The sequence below is a fragment of the Cebus imitator genome, unplaced genomic scaffold (genome assembly GCF_001604975.1).
Source record: "Cebus imitator isolate Cc_AM_T3 unplaced genomic scaffold, Cebus_imitator-1.0 Scaffold524, whole genome shotgun sequence".
NCBI classification, from domain to species: domain Eukaryota; kingdom Metazoa; phylum Chordata; class Mammalia; order Primates; family Cebidae; genus Cebus; species Cebus imitator.
This window is the reverse complement of record NW_016107839.1, coordinates 1,284,112-1,301,990: the sequence shown is the minus strand read 5'-3', so window position 1 is coordinate 1,301,990 and position 17,879 is coordinate 1,284,112. Positions and strand designations below refer to the sequence as shown.

The following is a 17,879-nucleotide window of genomic DNA, read 5'->3' as shown; positions in this document are numbered from 1 at the left end:
GCCTCAGCCTCCCAAGTAGCTGGAATCACAGGTGCGCGCCACCACCACACCCGGCTAATTTTTGTATTTTTAGGTAGAGACCGGGTCTCGCCATGTTGCGCAGGCTGGTCTCGAACCCCTGACCGCGTGATCCGTCCGCCTCAGCCTCCCAAAGTGCTGGGATTACAGACGTGAGCCACCACGCCCGGCTACACGATTATTCATTTTACTTTTATTTATTTACTTTTTGAGACGGAGTCGTGCTCTGTCATCCAGGCAGGGGTGCAGTGGCGCAATCTCGGCTCACTACGGCCTCCGCCTCCCAGGCTCAATGATTCTCATGCTTCAATCCTCTGGGTGGCTGGGACTACAGGCGTGTGCCAGCTCAACTGGCTAATTTTTGTATTTTTTGTAGAGATGGGGTTTCGCCAGGTGAGCCAGGCAGGCCTCGAACTCCTGGCCTCAAGGAGGCCATCATTTACCACGTGTTTACATTTTTTTTTAAGTGTGTTAAAATGAGATACTGCATACCCAATGCCCAGATCTTCATTTCTTTTTAAAATTTTTAATAGAGATCGGGTCTCACTGTGTTGCCCAGGCCTCAAATGCTCCTCCAAACCCAGCCTCCCAAAGTGCTTAGATTACAGGCAGGATCCACTGCAGCCTCACTGCATGATTTTTGCAAGAATTCTGCAAATATAAAACTATTCTAAAATTGCAAGTTAACAACGGCCCAGATATCAGAGGTTTTTGAGATGGAATCTCACTCTGTCACCCAGGCTGGAGTGCAATGGTGTGATCTCGGCTCACTGCAACCTCTGCCTCCAGGGTTCAAGTGATTCTCCCACCTCAGCCTCCTGAGTAGCTGAGACTACAGGCGTGCGCCACCAGGCACAGCTGATTTTTGTATTTTTAGTAGATACAGAGTTTCATCATGTTGGTCAGGCTGGTCTCAAACTCCTGACCTTGTGATCCACCCACCTTGGCTTCCCAAAATGCGGGAATTACAGGCGTGAGCCACCACACCCAGCCCATCAGAGGGTTCTTCTGGATCAGGGTTCAGTTCCCCAAGAGGGCCACGCAGCGACCTTACAGAAAATCCGCATTCCCAGGCAGCAGGTAGGTGTTTACAGTTCTCAGGGGTCAGGGTGTGGTGCACACCTGTAATCCCAGCACTTTGGGAAGACAAGGTGGGAAGACAGCTTGAATTCGAGACCAGCGTGAGAAAGATAGTCAGACCCCATCTCTACAAAAAGTACAAAATCAGCAGGGTGGGGGCCAGGCACAGCGGCTCACGCCTGTAATCCCAGCACTTTGGGAAACCAAGGCAGTTGGATGAGCCAGCCATGGTGGCGGCCACCTGTCATCCCAGCTACTCGGGAGGCTGAGGCAGGAGACTCGCTTGAGCCCAGGAGCTGGAGGTTGCAGTGAGCCACGATCACACCACTGCACTCCAGCCTGGGTGACAGCAAACTCTGTCTCAAAAAAAAAAAAAAAAAAAGACGTTGAATTCCTAACTCCCACTACCTCAGAGTGCGATCTTATTTGGAAACGGTCTTTCTGAGGTAATCAGGTTAAAAGGAGGTGATTAGTGTGGGCCTGACCCAATGATGGGCGTCCTTACACAGAGGGATAATCGGGCACAGACCCGTGGAGGGAGGGTGATGTCAAGACAAGACATAGCACGCAGGGAAGACGGCCTCTTGGAGACGGAGGCTGAGACCACACCGATGTGGCCACAAGCCAGGGACACGTGGAGCCCCCAGAAGCTGGGAGAGGCAGGAAGTCTCCTCCCCTAGGAGTCCAGAGGGAGCGTCACCCTGCAGACACCTTGACCTCAGACTTGTACCTCCAGAATTGTGAGAGAATAGATTTCCCTTTTGTTTTTCCTTGACAGAGGGTCTTCCTCCGTACCCAGGCTGAAGTGAAGTAGCACAGTCTCAGCTCACCGCAGCCTCAACCTCCCAGGCCCAAGTGATCCTCCCACCTCAGCCTCCCAAGTAGCTGGGACTACAGGCGTGCCACCATACCCTGCTAATTTCTTTCATTTTTTTGTAGAGACAGGGTCTTGCTATGTTACCCCATCTAGTTTCAAACTCCTGGGCTCAAGCGATCCTCCTTGGCCTCCCAAAGGGCTGGAATCACAGGTGTAGGCCACCTCGCTGGCCTTCTGCCGTTTCGCGCCCCCAGTGTAAGATACTCTATTACAGGGGCCCCAGGGCACTCATATAGGCCACTCACCTAAGGTCACACAGCAGGTGTGTGGCAGAGTCGGGGTTTGAACCCAGGCACCCAAGAGTAGAGGAGCTGGGGGGCACTGGCAGCCCTAGGTGACCAGGACCTACTAAGCCCCCAGCCTTGCACCAAAAGAAAAATCCACAAAGCCTGAGGCCAGAGCACCAGAAATTTATTAAATCCCCCACTTCCCCCCAAAATACAATCACCCACACTCGGCGAGGGGGCGGGGAGGCCCCCAGCCTGACTCGTGCAGCCTGTGTCAGGAGGACCAGCATGGGGACACAGGGGCTATCAAGCAGGAGCCAGGCTGGGGGACAGGGGGACATGGAGTGGGCGGGACAGACAAGGTAGTGCACGGGCAGAGGCTTCTGGCTGGAAGTCCTGGACCCCCAGTGTAAAGGAGGGGAAGAAAAGAGGGAGGTTTGTGTAAAGCAGGCGGGACCCTGAGCCCTGACAGAGGCGGTGTGGGGAGGGCACGAGGAGCAAGGAGGATAAAACCAGCCCTCGGGACACGGCCCTGTCCTGGGTCTCAAGGTGCACACACACACACACACACACACACACACACACGCAATACACGATGCTTCTGGCATGAGGGGCAGGGTCCCAGAGACCCCCTTCCTCATTCAAGCTAAAAACTGGGAGGGGCTGAGCAGGGGCTGGGACCAAGACCCATGCTTTACCAGTGGGGTGGGTTTTTTGGTTTTTCTCTCCAAAAGGGAAATTTAAAAATCTACAACAAATCACACCAAATTCATTAAAAGTGATAAAAACCCAGCCTCCCCCTCCTCACTTGAGCTTCAGACTGGGCCAGAAAACCCAATCAATGAAGAAGCAGGAACAGGCCCAGGCCGGGTCTCCCCACCCAAATACAAGTCCCAGAGCGGGAAGCTTGGAGCTAGGATGGGATGGGAAGTCCCAGCCACCGGTGGCGGTGGCGTCTGTTGCGTGAGGAGGGAGCAGGGTGAGAGAGATCACCTCAAGGGAAAAAGGTTTCCAAAGACAAATTCTAAAAACGCGAGAGACAGGTATCGGTAGCGGAAAGTATCAAAGGGCTTGGTGCTGGGCGAGGCGGCAGTGGAGGCTCCGAGGGGCCGCCATCAGCTGCGCTGCTCCAGGTAGGCAGACAGGGGCAGTCCGGGTGGCAGGAAGTCCAGGTGCCGGTTACTGACCTTCATCTGCCGCTTCCCCTCCAGGTCGGCACCTGCAGAAGGGACCAGTGGGGCAAGATTGGGGGGCATTCGGGAGCCACGGCAGGTTGAGGTGCCTTGGACCCAGACCGCCCTCACTTATTCCTGGGGAGGTCACCGCCAGCCGTGTGTGCTGGTCACAGTGGCCTGGCTGGCCCTAAGCCCCGGGGTCCTGGAGCCTGGCTCACAAGAACACCTAAGTCTCCCCACAGGCATGCTTTCATCTGGGGCTCACCTCACTCGCCATTGCCATGCATCCCATGGTGCGTAGGGGGACCCTGAAACGCACCGGGCCTGAGGCCACGTGGCCACTCACACATGTGCTGACAGAGTGTCTGGCCTCCCAGGCCTGCCCTGTAGAGGCAGCTTTGAAGCACCCAGGCCCTGGGTGGTCCAGCTCCCACTAGCCTCCCCTTCCCCATCTCCCCCTTACTGCAAAAAATGAATGAGTGGGCCGGGCGCAGTGGCTCATGCCTGTAATCTCAGCACTCTGGGAGGCCGGGGCGGGATGATCAGGTGGTCAGGAGTTTGAGACTAGCCTGACCAACATGGTGAAACCTCGTCTCTACTAAAAATACAAAAATTAGCCAGGCATGGTGGCGTGTGCCTGGAATCCCAGCTACTCGGGAGGCTGAGGCAGGAGAATCGCTTAAACCCGGGAGGTGGAGGTTTCAGTGAGCCGAGATCACACCACTGCACTCCAGCCTGGGCGACAGAGCGAGCGTCCATCTCAAAATGACAAAAAAACAAGCCATGTCCCATGTGAGCTCCATGCCACCTCTGGGCCTGTGCCTCAGCTGTCCCCTCTGCCTGGGACCCCCACCCCCTACTCCCCATCTTGCTGGGACCCTTCCTTTTCCGTGTCAAGACCACAGCTCCATGCCACCAAGCGCCAAGCCCCGCACCCCCAGCCAAGACCCTATGTTCCCAACAGATGCAGGCATGGGGGCTGCGTCTCCCACAGAGGGAACGGGGGAAGCGCCATCAGGTTGCCATGGAAACAATCCCCTTGGCAACTCCAGGCAGGAGGCAAGACAGGTGGGAGTGGCCCAGGACCAGATGGGGGGCCTGGCGCCAGCAGGCACCTGCACAGACCCTCGCTGGTGGGGGGAAGGTGTTCTCAGACCACACCCCGTTGGAAAAGTGGGAGCACAGGCGCCAGGAGGGGTTCTCGTCTGAGGTCCCACGTGTGGTATGGGGGAGACCCTATAGCTAAATGCGAATCTTCCAGACACTGCACCCCCCCATCTTATCTCTGACTCCAGAGGTTCCTCCAAGCCAGGTATTATCACCCCCACCTGGGCCCTGAAGATGTGGAGGGCGTCTGTGTCCAGCAGCCTGGCTGTGCCTGCAGTCACTCTGCGTGGGCCAGCAGCCTGGCTGTGCCTGCAGTCACTCTGCGTGGGGACGGGTACGCCGGAGAGCTTCTGGCCAGTTCAAGGCAGGGTCCCACTGCCACCCCTGAGTTCGTAGTATCCCCACTCCAGCCGCCTTCCCCAGCTCCCCACAAAGCCTCGCTCTGAGGAACTAGCCCTGTGGCACCCTGGCCACTTTCCCGTGTGGAGCCCGCCAACTTGGGGTCTTGGGGGCCATCAGCACTTACTGGCGGAGATGAGGTCCATGTACTGGCAGACGGCATGCAGCAGGAGCCGCTCGAAGCTGCGGGGGACGGGCAGTGAGCAATGTGCCGGGGCCAAGGAAGTGGGGGTTCTGCCCACCTGCCGCCCCCCTTCCCTGCTTACCTGTTATCCAGCATGGCTGTGTACACGGCCTGGGGGGACACGGAGAAGAACCGGAGCAGCCGCTCCTCCCAGGTCTCCAGGGTTTCCTGGGGAGGGCAGCCAGGGCACTAAGGAACCTTCGGGTGGGCGGGGGGGGCGAGGGCTGTCCAGGCCCCCCAGGAGCCCACAGGGCTGGGCCCGAACATGACCTCTGACCCGCCACGTGAGGCTGCTTAACTGTCTCCGAGGCCACCACACACTTAGACATCACCACCTCCCACTTCCTGCACCTTCTGCCTAGGGAACTCCTACACACCCTGCAGTACCCTTCTGCCAAGGGAATTCCTGCATACCCTGCAGTGCCCGCGCTCTGCCAAGGGAACTCCTACACACCCTGCAGTGCCCGCCTTCTGCCAAGGAACTCCTACACACCCTGCAGTGCCCGCCTTCTGCCAAGGAACTCCTACAAACCCTGGAGTACCCTTCTGTCAAAGGAATTCCTACACACCCTGCAGTGCCCGCCTTCTGCCAAGGAACTCCTACACACTTTGCAGTACCCTTCTGTCAAAGGAATTCCTACATACCCTGCAGTGCCCACTTTCTGCCAAGGAACTCCTACACACCCAGCAGTGCCCGCCTTCGTTGCCCCCGCCCTCCCACTCAGATCCCTGGTCCCACTGTCTGTATCCTGCCCTGTTTCCTCTGATGCGACCTGCACCAGGTGAGAACCTGTGCCTGGGAAAGGGGCCTTCAAAAAAGACGAGGCAGACAGAAAGGCAACGCCCTGCACCAGGCACTCACCATGGGGATGCGGCTGCGCTTGAGGACGGCTCGCAGACGCCGGCTGATGCGCTGGAAGCACTCGCGGGGTGTATAGGCGGGGTCCTCTGCAGGAATGGGGGAACGGGGGCGGGGGCAGTCTTGGGGCGCCCGTCCTGGCCCTGCCCACCTGTCAGACCACGCCCTCCCGGGAAGACCATGCCCATCTGTGCCTTGGCCTCACCTGCTCACCAAACCACACCTTCGCCCACACTGTGGCCCCACCCAGAGAGCAGACCCTACATACACAGGCCACGTCCGTTTATACCCTGACCCCGCAACCCATCCAGCTGGCCCTACCCTTACCTATAGGCTGGCCCCAGGTATACAGGAGGACCCGCCCATACCAGTCCCAAACAAGCCAGCCAGCCCCACCCCTATCTATCTCCAGGTCCCACCCCTACCCACTGCCATCCATATCCTGGGCACCCACATCCTGGCCACCCCCACCCCAGACCCCGCCCCATTTATACTCTGGCCCCACCCACACGCTAGGTCCAACCCACCCCAGGCCCCGCCCCATTCATACTCTGGCCCCACCCACACGCTAGGTCCAACCCACCCCAGGCCCCGCCCCATTCATACTCTGGCCCCACCCACACGCTAGGTCCAACCCACCCCAGGCCCCGCCCCATTCATACTCTGGCCCCACCCACACGCTAGGTCCAACCCACCCCAGGCCCCGCCCCATTCATACTCTGGCCCCACCCACACGCTAGGTCCAACCCACCCCAGGCCCCGCCCCATTCATACTCTGGCCCCACCCACACGCTAGGTCCAACGCACCCAGGCCCCGCCCCCATCCATACACTGGCCCCACCCACATGCTAGGTCCAACCCACCCAGGCCCCCCCCAACCATAATCCCACCCCCATCCTGGCCCCACCCACCCCATGCCCCACCCCAGCCATACACTGGCCCCACCCACACGCTAAATCCAACCAACCCATGCCGCACCCCAACCATAATCCCACCCCCCGGGTCCCGCCCCCATTCATACACTGGCCCCACCCACATGCTAGGTCCAACCCACCCAGGCCCCACCCCAACCGTAATCCCACCTCCATCCTGGCCCCACCCACCCCGGGTCCCGCCCCCACCCCTGCCCTGGCTTCCCCACACCTGCCCCAGCCAGGCCCGCACCTCTCCTCCGGTCCTCCCCCCGGCCAGGGCCCTTCCTCCGCGCCTTGCTCTTGCTGTCATCCTCCAGGTAGCGAAGAACTCGCTCCTGCTCCTCCCCGGAGCGGTTCATGAAGTCGTTCCAGACCTGGAAGAGAGGCCGCCAAGCTTGCTGTGAGACCCCGGGCTGGGCTGACGTCTCTGGGCCTCAGCACCTCATTCGGCGAATGGGCAAGAAAGGCCGCCAAGCAGGGGGAAGCACTCCTGCGGTCACCTCTGTCCGCTGAGCCGCTGCTTGTGTCGGGTCCTGAGCTGAGGGCGGGGCCCTGGGGAACCTGGATAGGCCCAGCTGTCTGGGGTGAGGGGAGCTGATGTGAATAAAACACTCCCCCAAGGCCACGGGTGGCTCACGCCTGTCATCCCAGCACTTTGGAAGGCTGAGGCAGGTGGATCACTAGGTCAGGATTTCAAGACCAGCCTGGCCAACATGATGAAACCCTGTGTCTACTAAAAATACACAAATTAGCTGGGTGTGGTGGTAGTTGTCTGTAGTCCCGGCTACTTGGGAGGCTGAGGCAGGACAATCGCTTGAACCCGAGAGGTGGAGGTTACAGTGATTGGAGATTGTGCCATTGCACTCTGGCCTGGGCAAAAGAGCAAAACTCGGTCTCAAACAAACAAACAAACTAACAAAACTGGAGGGGGGATTCCAAAACATGTTGGGTGGATGAATCCAGGAGCTGGCAGGTTCCAGGGGTCAGGTGGAGATTCTGGCCTGGTCTGGGGACCCCAGAGGAGACTGCGGGGCCTGCATTAGGAGATGGGAAGTAGGCGGGTGCCCTGGCCGTAGAAGTGATGTGGAGCCGGGGGTTCCCACATGGAGGGAGCGAGGGGGTTGGGGCCGCACCTCCACGTAGGTGGCATTGTTGCAGGCCTCTGCGAAGATGCCGGGTGATGCAGGGGGTGCCACGTCCCCGTCCTCCAGGCTAGGCGGGCCCCCATCTGTCTCCAGCAGGGTCAGGAGGTACTGGGCTAGGTGGAAGCAGGTGGTCTCTGTGTCGGGGTGGTGTTCGGGGACCCCAGGCTCAATGGGGACTCGAGAACTAGGCTTCCTCTCATTTCATCATCTCAGCCACCCCACCTCCATGCTCCAGCTGTACTCCCCAGAAGGTGCAGAAACCACCTCCACTTCCTGGCTTGTTGAACTCCTACACATCCTTTAAAGCCCCAGCTCCAATGCTCGGAGCACCCTCCCACCTAGCCCTGATCCAGGAGTCCAGAGGGCACCTGCGTCTGGCTCTCTTATATGCTCCCTTGGCCTAAAGGTGACACTTCTTTGGGTCCCCAGCCCTGCCCAGGCCCAGCTCATGGGAGGGGCAGAGAGAACACCAACACACACACCATTCTACAAGACCCAGGAGCCCCGAAGAGGCGCCTTCCGACCCCTGCTCACTGTTCTCCAGGCGCTGGAGGCTTTTCCGCCCCTTGGCCTTGGGCACAAGGTCTGAGTTGCGCACTGCCTGGTTGATGAAGTGCTGCTTCCGCCTCGAAGCTGACAGTCTCTTCACCTGGGAGCTGGCGAGGGCAGGCAGGCAGCTGGGAAGGGACCTGTGGGCCGGGGCGGGGGTGGTCCTCAGGGCCAAGACTGGCCAAGATCTCCGAAAAGAACCTTACCACAGCCATGGCCTGCTGGGTTTCTCCCAGCAATGAAGAGCTCAGCCCTATGGTGTGTGGAGTCCTGGGCCCTTAAAGTCCTATGTGTTTCCTCCCCACATCACCCCACAGACTGGGCGCGGTGGCTCATGCCTGTGATCCCAGCGCTGTGGGACGCTGAGGCCGGCGGATCGCTTGAGCTCAGGAGTTCAAGACCAGCCTGAGCAACATAGCCAGACACTGTCTCTACAAAAAAATAATAATAATAATAATTAGAGCCGGGCGCGGTGGCTCAAGCCTTTAATCCCAGCACTTTGGGAGGCCGAGGCGGGTGGATCACGAGGTCAAGAGATCGAGACCATCCTGGTCAACNCCCCGTCTCTACTAAAAATACAAAAAATTAGCTGGGCATGGTGGTGCATGCCTGTAATCCCAGCTACTCAGGAGGCTGAGGCAGGAGAATTGCCTGAACCCAGGAGGCGGAGGTTACGGTGAGCCGAGATCGCGCCATTGCACTCCAGCCTGGGTAACATGAGTGAAACTCTGTCTCAAAAAATAATAATAATAATAATAATAATAATAATTAGAAAATTAACCAGGTGTGCTGGTACATGCCTGTAGTCCTAGCTACTCAGGGGCCTGAGGCTGGAGGATCACTTGAGTCCAGGAGGTTAAGGTTGGCGTGGTGGCATCACTGCACTCCAGCCTGGGCAACAGAGCAAAACTGTGTCAAAAAAAAAAAATTAGGGCCGGGCACGGTGGCTCACGCCTGTAATCCCAACACTTTGGGAGGACGACATGGGTGGATCATGGGGTCAGGAGATCCAGACCATCTTGGCCAACATGGTGAAACCCTGTCTCTACTAAAAATACAAAAATTAGCTGGGCATGGTGGCGTGCACCTATAGTCCCAGCTACTTGGGAGGCTGAGACAGGAGAATCACTTGAACCCAGGAGGCGGAAGTTGCAGTGAGCTGATATCGCACCACTGCACTCCAGCCTGGTGACAGAGGAAGACTGTCAAAAAAAAAAAAAATTTAAGTCAGGCACATTGGCTCATGTCTGTAATCCCAGCACTCTGGGAGGCCAAGATGGGTGGATCACTTTAGGTCAGAAACTCAAGACAAGCCTGGCCAGCATGGTGAAACCCTGCCTCTACCAAAAAAATACAAAAATTAACCAGGTGTGGTGGCATGTGCCTGTAATTCAGCTACTCAGCAGGCTGAGGTGGGAGAATCACTTGAACCTGCAAGACAGAGGTTGCAGTGAGCTGAGATCGTGCCACTGCACTCCAGCCTGGGTGACAGAGTGAGACCCTATCTCAAAAAATAAAAATAAAATTAAAAGGCCAGGCACGGTGCCTGACGCCTGTAATCTCAGCGCTCTGGGAGGCCAAGGTGGGCGGATCACCTGGGGTCAGGAGTTTGAGGCCAGCCTGGCCAACTTGGTGAAACCCCATCTGTACTACAAACACAAAAATTAGCCGGCCACGGTGGTGCATGCCTGTAACCCCAGCCACGCGGGAGGCTGAGGCAGGAGAATCGCCAGAACCCGGGAGACGGAGGTTGCAGTGGGCCAAGGTCATCCCACTGAACTCCAGCCTGGGAGACAGAGTGAGACACTGTCTCAAAAAAAAAAAAATTGTGATGACAGATTAGTAAACTGAGGCTCAGAAAACTGAAGACACTTGCCCGAAGTCACACAGCAGGTGAATGACCAAGAAATGCTGCCGCCCCCCACCCTCCTGCCCCAGTGTTCAAGGTGTTAGCTGCAGGCCAGCAGGGCACGCTGCCTCTGGGATGTGAAGAACAGCTTCCTTCAGAAACGGAGAGTCGAGAAACTTGATTTTATCCACCCCCAGCAGCAGAGGAGGAAGTAAACAGTCTCAGAAGCTCCAGGTGATGCCCAAGGCCCCCTGCCTGTCCCTTAATGTCCCCTGTCCCTGGGGCCAGGACAAAAGAGGGGCTGCAGCCGCACCCCCAGAGCTAATCGGCCTGGCCCCAAGAAATGACATTAATTGTGGAGACGGATTAGCTGTCACAGCCGGGCCTCCCGCTGCAAACGCAGTGGGGCAGGTGCACACAGCAGCCACCTGGGAAGTGGGCTGGGGGGGCCTCCTGGATGGGGACTTTTCTGGCAAGGAAAAACCACACGGGCCAGGCTGCAGGTCTCCTGTAATCCCAGCACATTGGGAGCTGGAGGCAGGGGGATCACTTGGGCCTGGAGAGGTTGAAGCTGCCGCGAGCTGTGATCACACTACCGCACTCCAGCCTGGGCAACGGAGCAAGACTGCACTTCAAAACAAACAGGCCGGGCGCGGTGGCTCACGCCTGCAATCCCAGCACTTTGGGAGGCCAAGGCGGGCAGATCACAAGGTCAGGAGTTCGAGACCAGCCTGACCAAAATGGCGAAACCCCGTCTCTACTAAAAATACAGAAATTAACTGGGTGTGGTGGCGCGTGCCTGTAATCCCAGCTACTCAGGAGGCTGAGGCAGGAGAATCGCTTGAACCCGGGAGGCGGAGGTTGCGGTGAGCCGAGATCGCGCCACCGCATTCCAGCCTGGCGATAGAGCAAGGCTATGCAGTCAAGGGGATCAGGAATTAGATCAGTGCTCACCAGGGTCCACACATATGTAAAGAGTTCTCAAGCCTTAATAAGCCTGTGCACGTCACAGACAGGCTGCTACCTCCTTGAGCTCAGGAGTTCAAGACCAGCCTGAGCAATGTAGCAAGACACTGTCTCTACAAAAAAAAATAATAATAATAATTAGAAAATTAACCAGGTGTGCTGGTACATGCCTGTAGTCCCAGCTACTCAGGGGCCTGAGGCTGGAGGATTGCTTGAATCCAGGAGGTTAAGGTTGGCGTGATGGCACCAAAAGTAAACGAGCTGATTGGCTGGACACGGCGGCTCACGCCTGTAATCCCAGCACTTTGGGAGGCTGAGCAGACGGATCATTTCAGGTCAGGAGTTCTAGACCAGCCTGGCCAACATAGTGAAACCCTATCTCTACCAAAAATACAAAAATTAGCCAGGTGTGCTGGTGGGCGCCTGTCATTCCAGCTACACAAGAGGCTGAGACAGGAGAATCACCTGAACCTGGGAAGCAAAGGTTGCAGTGAGTCAAGACTGTGCCAGTGCACTCCGGCCTGGGCAACAGAGCAAGACTCTTTTTTTTTTTTTTTTTTTTTAAAAGCGCCGGGCGCGGTGGCTCACACCTGTAATCCCAGCACTTTGGGAGGCCGAGGCGGGCAGATCACCTGAGGTCGGCAGTTTGAGACCAGCCTGACCAACATGGAGAAACTCTATCTTTAAAAATTAATAATAAATTAAAAATTAAAAAGTAGGCCAGACGCGGTGGCTCACACCTGTAATCCCAGCACTTTGGGAGGCCGAGGCAGGCGGATCACGTGAGATCAGGAGTTCGAGACCAGCCTGACCAACACGGTAAAACCCCGTCTCTACTAAAATATATAAAATTAGCCGGGTGTGGTGGCTCACAGCTGTAATCCCAGCGACGCGGGAGGCCGAGGCAGGAGAATCGCTTGAACCCGGGAGGCAGAGGTTGCAGTGAGCTGAGATCGCACCACCGCACTCCAGCCCGGGCGACAGTGCGAGACTCCGTCTCGTAAAAAAAAAAAAGTAAACAAGGTGAGGAGACCCAGGGCTGTCTGAAGTGGGAAGAGGACAGGCAGGTTAACAGCACAGTCTCCACAGACCGCAGCAAACCTCTATGAAAAGTCGCCGGAACAAAAACCTCGCATACGCACGAGCACCCACCAATACGGACCCAAGGGAGAGGCTCTGGTCAAGCCTCAAACCTGGACCTCACCGGCCAAGGCAAGGCTAACTCGGAACCCGATGGCTGAGGCAAGGCTGGAAACAGAAACCGGCACCTCCGGGGGCTGTGGCGTTAGCCAGACACAGCCCTGAGTGTGTGAGCCCCAGCTAGGATGCTTCCCCCTGTAACCTTTCACCTCAGGTCCCTCTCAAAAAGTGGAAACAAGTTGGTTTGGGAGGGGTACTTAGAGCCCAAAGGGCCTGGGATGAATTCCCCTCCTCATCTCAACGGCCACTGGCTTGGTTTCCTCCTCTGATGGGGAACTCACCCCTCAGCCAGGCCACACGGCTCTCAGTCATACTAGTGTCCCTGGACTGAGTATTTTTCCCATGTTAGGCTCATTTCCTGTCACCTGCACTGTCCCCCAGGAGGCAAGTGACATTACTTTAATGCCCATTATACAGAATTGGGGTTTTTTTTGCTTTGTTTTGTTTTGAGATGGAGTCTCACTCTGTCACCCAGGCTGGAGTGCAGCGGCTCGATCTTGGCTCATTGCAACCCCCGCCTCCCGGGTTCAAACTGTCCTCCTGCCTCAGCCTCCCCAGTAGCTGGGATTACAGGCATCCGCCACGTCCAGCTAATTTTCGCATTTTTAGTAGAGACAGGGTTTCGCCATGTTGGCCAGGTTGGTCTCAAGCACCTGACCTCAGCGATCCACCTGCCTCAGACTCCCAAAGTGCTGGGATGACAGGCATGAGCCACTGCGCCCGGCCCCCTTATACAGGTTTGTAAACCAAGGCACAAAGTCACCACCCAGGCTCCCGCTGCTGTGAAGGAGGAGGCGGTGGCCCACGTCCTCAGCACAGAGCACAGCGGCCGACAGGCATCGAATGGGCACGCAGGGTCATGTGAAGCCAGCGTCTCTGAAGCTGCACACAACGTGAGGCTCCTCCCACGCCCCAGATTCGCCCACAGCCCCCCCTGAGGCCCTGGGGCCCACATCTCCACCCCAACAGCTGGACAGGGCCGATAACGGAAGTCACATCCGAGGGGAGCCCTTGGGGAAGTGAGCGGGGCGGGGCTCAGTGACACAGCCCAAGCCCTCCCGGCAAGGGGGGGGCCCTAGTGTCACCCCCATGTTACAGATGAAGGGTTTGAGGCTTGGAGAAGCGGGGCTGTCCCGCTGCCACCCAGAAAATGGAAGGAGCTGCATGTGAACCTGGGTCTCATCTGGAACCCCCGAGCCACCCTGCTTCCCTCACACCGAAGCCCCACAGGCCCCCCCTCCAGGACCTCCTCCAGGCCCCCGAAGACCTGCCCAGTCCTTCCCCTGCTCCAGCGCAGGCCCCAGCTCCCTAGCGTCCCAGGGCAAGGCCTGGCTCCCCCTTGGCCTGGCACTGGACCCACCAGGGCTGTTTCCACTGGTGTTTGAGGGGCTTTTGAGGGACTCATGACCCTCCCTCGGGCCTCTAGTGCTGGGCTGAGCACTGGAATTCGAGTCCCAGCACCGGATAGAGCTGGCTGACTTCAATCAGTTTTCAGCAAGAAATGAGCCAACATCTGGCCTCTGGGGTAGGTAGCAGGGCCTGGGAGTCACCAACACTCCCCTCCAGAAAAGGAAGGAACAGGCAGGAGGTCTCACATCAAAACCCCGACGCCCGGCGGCCGGGTGCGGCGGTTCAGGCTTGTAATCCCAGCCAGCACTTTGGGAGGCAGACGCTGCTGGGTCACTTGAGCCAGGAGTTTGAGACCAGCCTGGCCAACACAGAAAAACCCCATCTCTACCAAAAACACGAAACGAATTAGCCAGACATGGCCGCGGGTGTCTGTAGTCCCAGCTACTCAGCAGGCTGAGGCAGGAGAATTGCTTGAACCCGGGAGGGGAAGCTGCAGTGAGCTGAGATTGAGGCTCTGCAGTCCAGCCCGGGTGACAGAAAGAGACGGACTCAGGAAAACCATGTATATGTTCCGACGGCGTGGGGGGGAGTGTGGTAAAAAAAAAAAAAAAAAGAAAAAAAAAATACTACCAATAAAATAAAATGAAATTTTAAAATTCCTATGCCCAGCCATGGGCCCCTCCACACAGTGCCCCAAACTCAGGGAGCTCTCCGCCTGTGGCACCTGGACACTCCGGCCTGGGCTGTGTGGTCACCACCCCCAGAAACGGCCTCGCCCCTACCTAGCCCAGTCAGCCTAACCAGGAAGCTCCGGAAACCAACTGGCCCCGGCTGGCCTGTTTACTTCTTTGCCCTCCTCCCCCGTGCCTGCCTGTGCCCAGCCCACAGCGGGCGCTCACTGCTTGTTTGTTGAATGAATAACTAAACTTCTGTTGACACAGTCTCCAAGGGCTGGCTCATCTGTTTCCCACAGCACCCAACAAGACCACTTTACAGACAGGGAAACCGAGGACCCAGCGAGGGTATCTGAGGCTTCGTGGACACTGAAGTCCTGAGGGTGTGTGTCCATGGAGGGGGGCGGCCCGAGCCCACGTGCTGCGGGGGTTTGGGGGAACAGGCCTCCTGGCCATTCCCAATTATACCCCTTGCAGATTTTGAGAGGGGACCTTTGGACCTTCACTCCCTTGGGCAAAAACACACCTTTCCCCGCACTGGCCCCTCCCCCAGGAACCCACTTGTCCAGGAGGAAGCCAGGGCTCAGGGCGGAGGTGACTCAGCGGCGGGTGGGGTGGACCGGGGAGGCCCCCAGCAGTCCCCAACCCCCCACCAGGACACGTCTGGTAGGTAAACACCCAGCCAGGGAGGGCTGAAACATGAGCGTATTTACACGGTTACACGGGAGTCGCTGCATCTGGGCTTCAAGAAGAAGCAGGTGCCGGGCACAGTGGCTCACACCTGTCATCCCAGCACTTTGGGAGGCCGAGGCAGTTGGATCACTTGAGGTCTGGCCAACATGATGAAACCCTGGCTCTACTGAAAATACAAAAATTAGCCAGGCGCCGGGCGCAGCAGCTCACGCCTGTGATCCCAGCACTTTGGGAGGCCGAGGCGGGTGATCATGAGGTCAAGAGATCGAGACCATCCTGGTCAATATGGTGAAACCCCGTCTCTATTAAAAATACAAAAAGTGGCCGGGCGCGGTGGCTCACGCCTGTAATCCCAGCACTTTGGGAGGCCGAGGCGGGTGGATCACGAGGTCAATAGATCGAGACCATCCTGGTCAACATGGTGAAACCCCGTCTCTATTAAAAATACAAAAAGTGGCCGGGCGCGGTGGCTCACGCCTGTAATCCCAGCACTTTGGGAGGCCGAGGCGGGTGGATCACGAGGTCAATAGATCGAGACCATCCTGGTCAACATGGTGAAACCCCGTCTCTACTAAAAATACAAAAAAAAATTAGCTGGGCATGGTGGCGCGTGCCTGTAATCCCAGCTACTCAGGAGGCTGAGGCAGGAGAACTGCCTGAACCCAGGAGGCGGAGGTTGCGGTGAGCCGAGATCACGCCATTGCACTCCAGCCTGGGTAACAAGAGCGAAACTCCGTCTCAAAAAAAAAATAAATAAATAAGCCAAGCATGGTGGTGCACACCTGTGGTCCTAGGAACTCGGGAGGCAGGGGCAGGAGGATCACCTGAGCCCGGCAGGTGGAAGCTGCAGTGAGCTGTGATTGAACCACTGCACCCCAGCCCGGGTGATAGAGTGAGTCCCTGTTTTAATAAAAATACTAATAAATGTAATTTCATCTCAATAAACTAGAGTGGTGGCTCACACCTGTAATCCCAGCACTTTGGGAGGCAGAGGAGGGACAGGTTGAGCCCAAGAGTTTAGACCAGCTTGGGCAATGTAGCAAGACCCCATCTCTAATATTAAAAAAAAGGCTGGGAGCAGTGGCTCACGCTTGTAATCCCAGCACTTTGGGAGGCCCAGGCGGGCGGATCACCTGAGGTTGGGAGTTTGAGACCAGCTTGACCAACATGGAGAAACCCCATCTCTACTAAAAATACAAGATTAGCCGGGCGTGGTGGTGCATGCCTGTAATCCCAGCTACTTGGGAGGCCGAGGCAGGAGAATTACTTGAACCCGGGAGGTGGAAGTTGCTGTGAGCCAAAATCACACCATTGCACTCCACCCTGGGTAACAAAAGTGAAATTCTGTCTCAAAAAAAGAAAAGGAGGCATCCTCTACTCCAGCCTGGCCAATGGATGGAGATTCTGTCTCCAATCAATTAATCAATCAACCAATCAAAGAGGCATGCTTTCTCCTTCAGATACAAATCACCTCTGCAGCCATGGGTATGGCCTCTGGGGGAGGTAATAGCGATGATATCATAAACATAATGATGATAGTAATAAATCATCATTTAAAACCAATACTAAAGGCCAGGTGCAGCGGCTCACCGCTGTATTTTAGGGGGCTGAGGTGGGTGAATCACAAGGTCAGGAGATCGAGACCATCCTGGCCAATATGGTGAAACCCCAACTCTACTAAAAATACAAAACATTAGCGGGGTGGTGGCGCGTGCCTGTAATCCCAGCTACTCAGGAGGCCGAGGCAGGAGGATCGTTTCAACCCAGGAGGCGGAGGTTGCGGTGACCCAAGATCGCGCCACTGCACTGCAGCCTGGGCGACACAGTGAGACTCCCTCTCAAATAAGAGTAATACTAAAATAATTAATAAGACATTAACGATAATTAGTAATAAGGAAACAATGGACACTCCGTGTGCTGGGCCCAGCCCAGAGCCACGTCGGTAACCCCCAGCACTTGGAGAACAGGCCCCACTTACGATCCCATTTTACAGAAGGGGAAACTGAGGCACAGGAGAGTGAAATGACCTGCCCAGGTGGAGGCAGGTCGGCACACGGAGGAGACAGGAACGGAACCCGGACCCCGGGGGTGCACCCCTAGGGTCCCCAGGTCCCTGCGCGTTTGGGGTGACGCACGGGTGAACCCCGCACAGGCCACCCCGCGTCCAGGTCCCCCCCCCAAAAACGCCGGGAGGACGCGCGGATTACTGATTTAACCTGCAAGGGTTATGGGGCTGCGTCTGCCAGGAAAGGCTGGGGGCGCAGACAAGCCCAGACGGCGAGCAGAGCGGGGCGAGCCCGAGAGGCCGAGCCGGGGCGCACGGCCGCGTGGGTGACCCCCGCCCAGGGCACCTCCCGCCCGAGCTCGCGGACACAGGCCCAGGAACCCCTGGCGGGAAGCTCTCTGGCGGGCACCTCGGGGGCCCGGGGAATGGGGGCGCGAACCGGGATTTGGGGGCGGACCCAGGAAGTGGGGGCGCAGAGCCCGGAGTTGGGGGGGCGGACCCGGGAGTTGGAGGGGCGAACAGGGGGAGCTGGGGGGCGGACCGGGGGAGTGGGGGGGCGCCGACCGGGGGAGTCGGGGCACAGACCCAGGGAGTTGGGGCGCGGACCC

The 17,879-nt window shown here is 57.5% G+C and overlaps 1 protein-coding gene across 1 annotated transcript in view; it reads right to left on the bottom strand.

Annotated features, from left to right (window-relative positions):
- Positions 1-2,368: 2,368 nt before the first annotated feature.
- The window catches only part of R3HDM4 (R3H domain containing 4), a 28,447-nt gene continuing 12,936 nt past the window's right edge, over positions 2,369-17,879 (bottom strand). The window contains exons 3-9 of the mRNA XM_037733446.1: positions 8,520-8,674; positions 7,974-8,098; positions 7,091-7,214; positions 5,930-6,015; positions 5,150-5,235; positions 5,011-5,066; positions 2,369-3,421 (exon numbers count right to left, since the gene is read on the bottom strand). Of these exons, the coding sequence (XP_037589374.1) occupies positions 3,318-3,421; positions 5,011-5,066; positions 5,150-5,235; positions 5,930-6,015; positions 7,091-7,214; positions 7,974-8,098; positions 8,520-8,674 (736 nt within the window). The 3' untranslated portion in view covers positions 2,369-3,317. The remainder of the gene's footprint in view (positions 3,422-5,010; positions 5,067-5,149; positions 5,236-5,929; positions 6,016-7,090; positions 7,215-7,973; positions 8,099-8,519; positions 8,675-17,879) is intronic.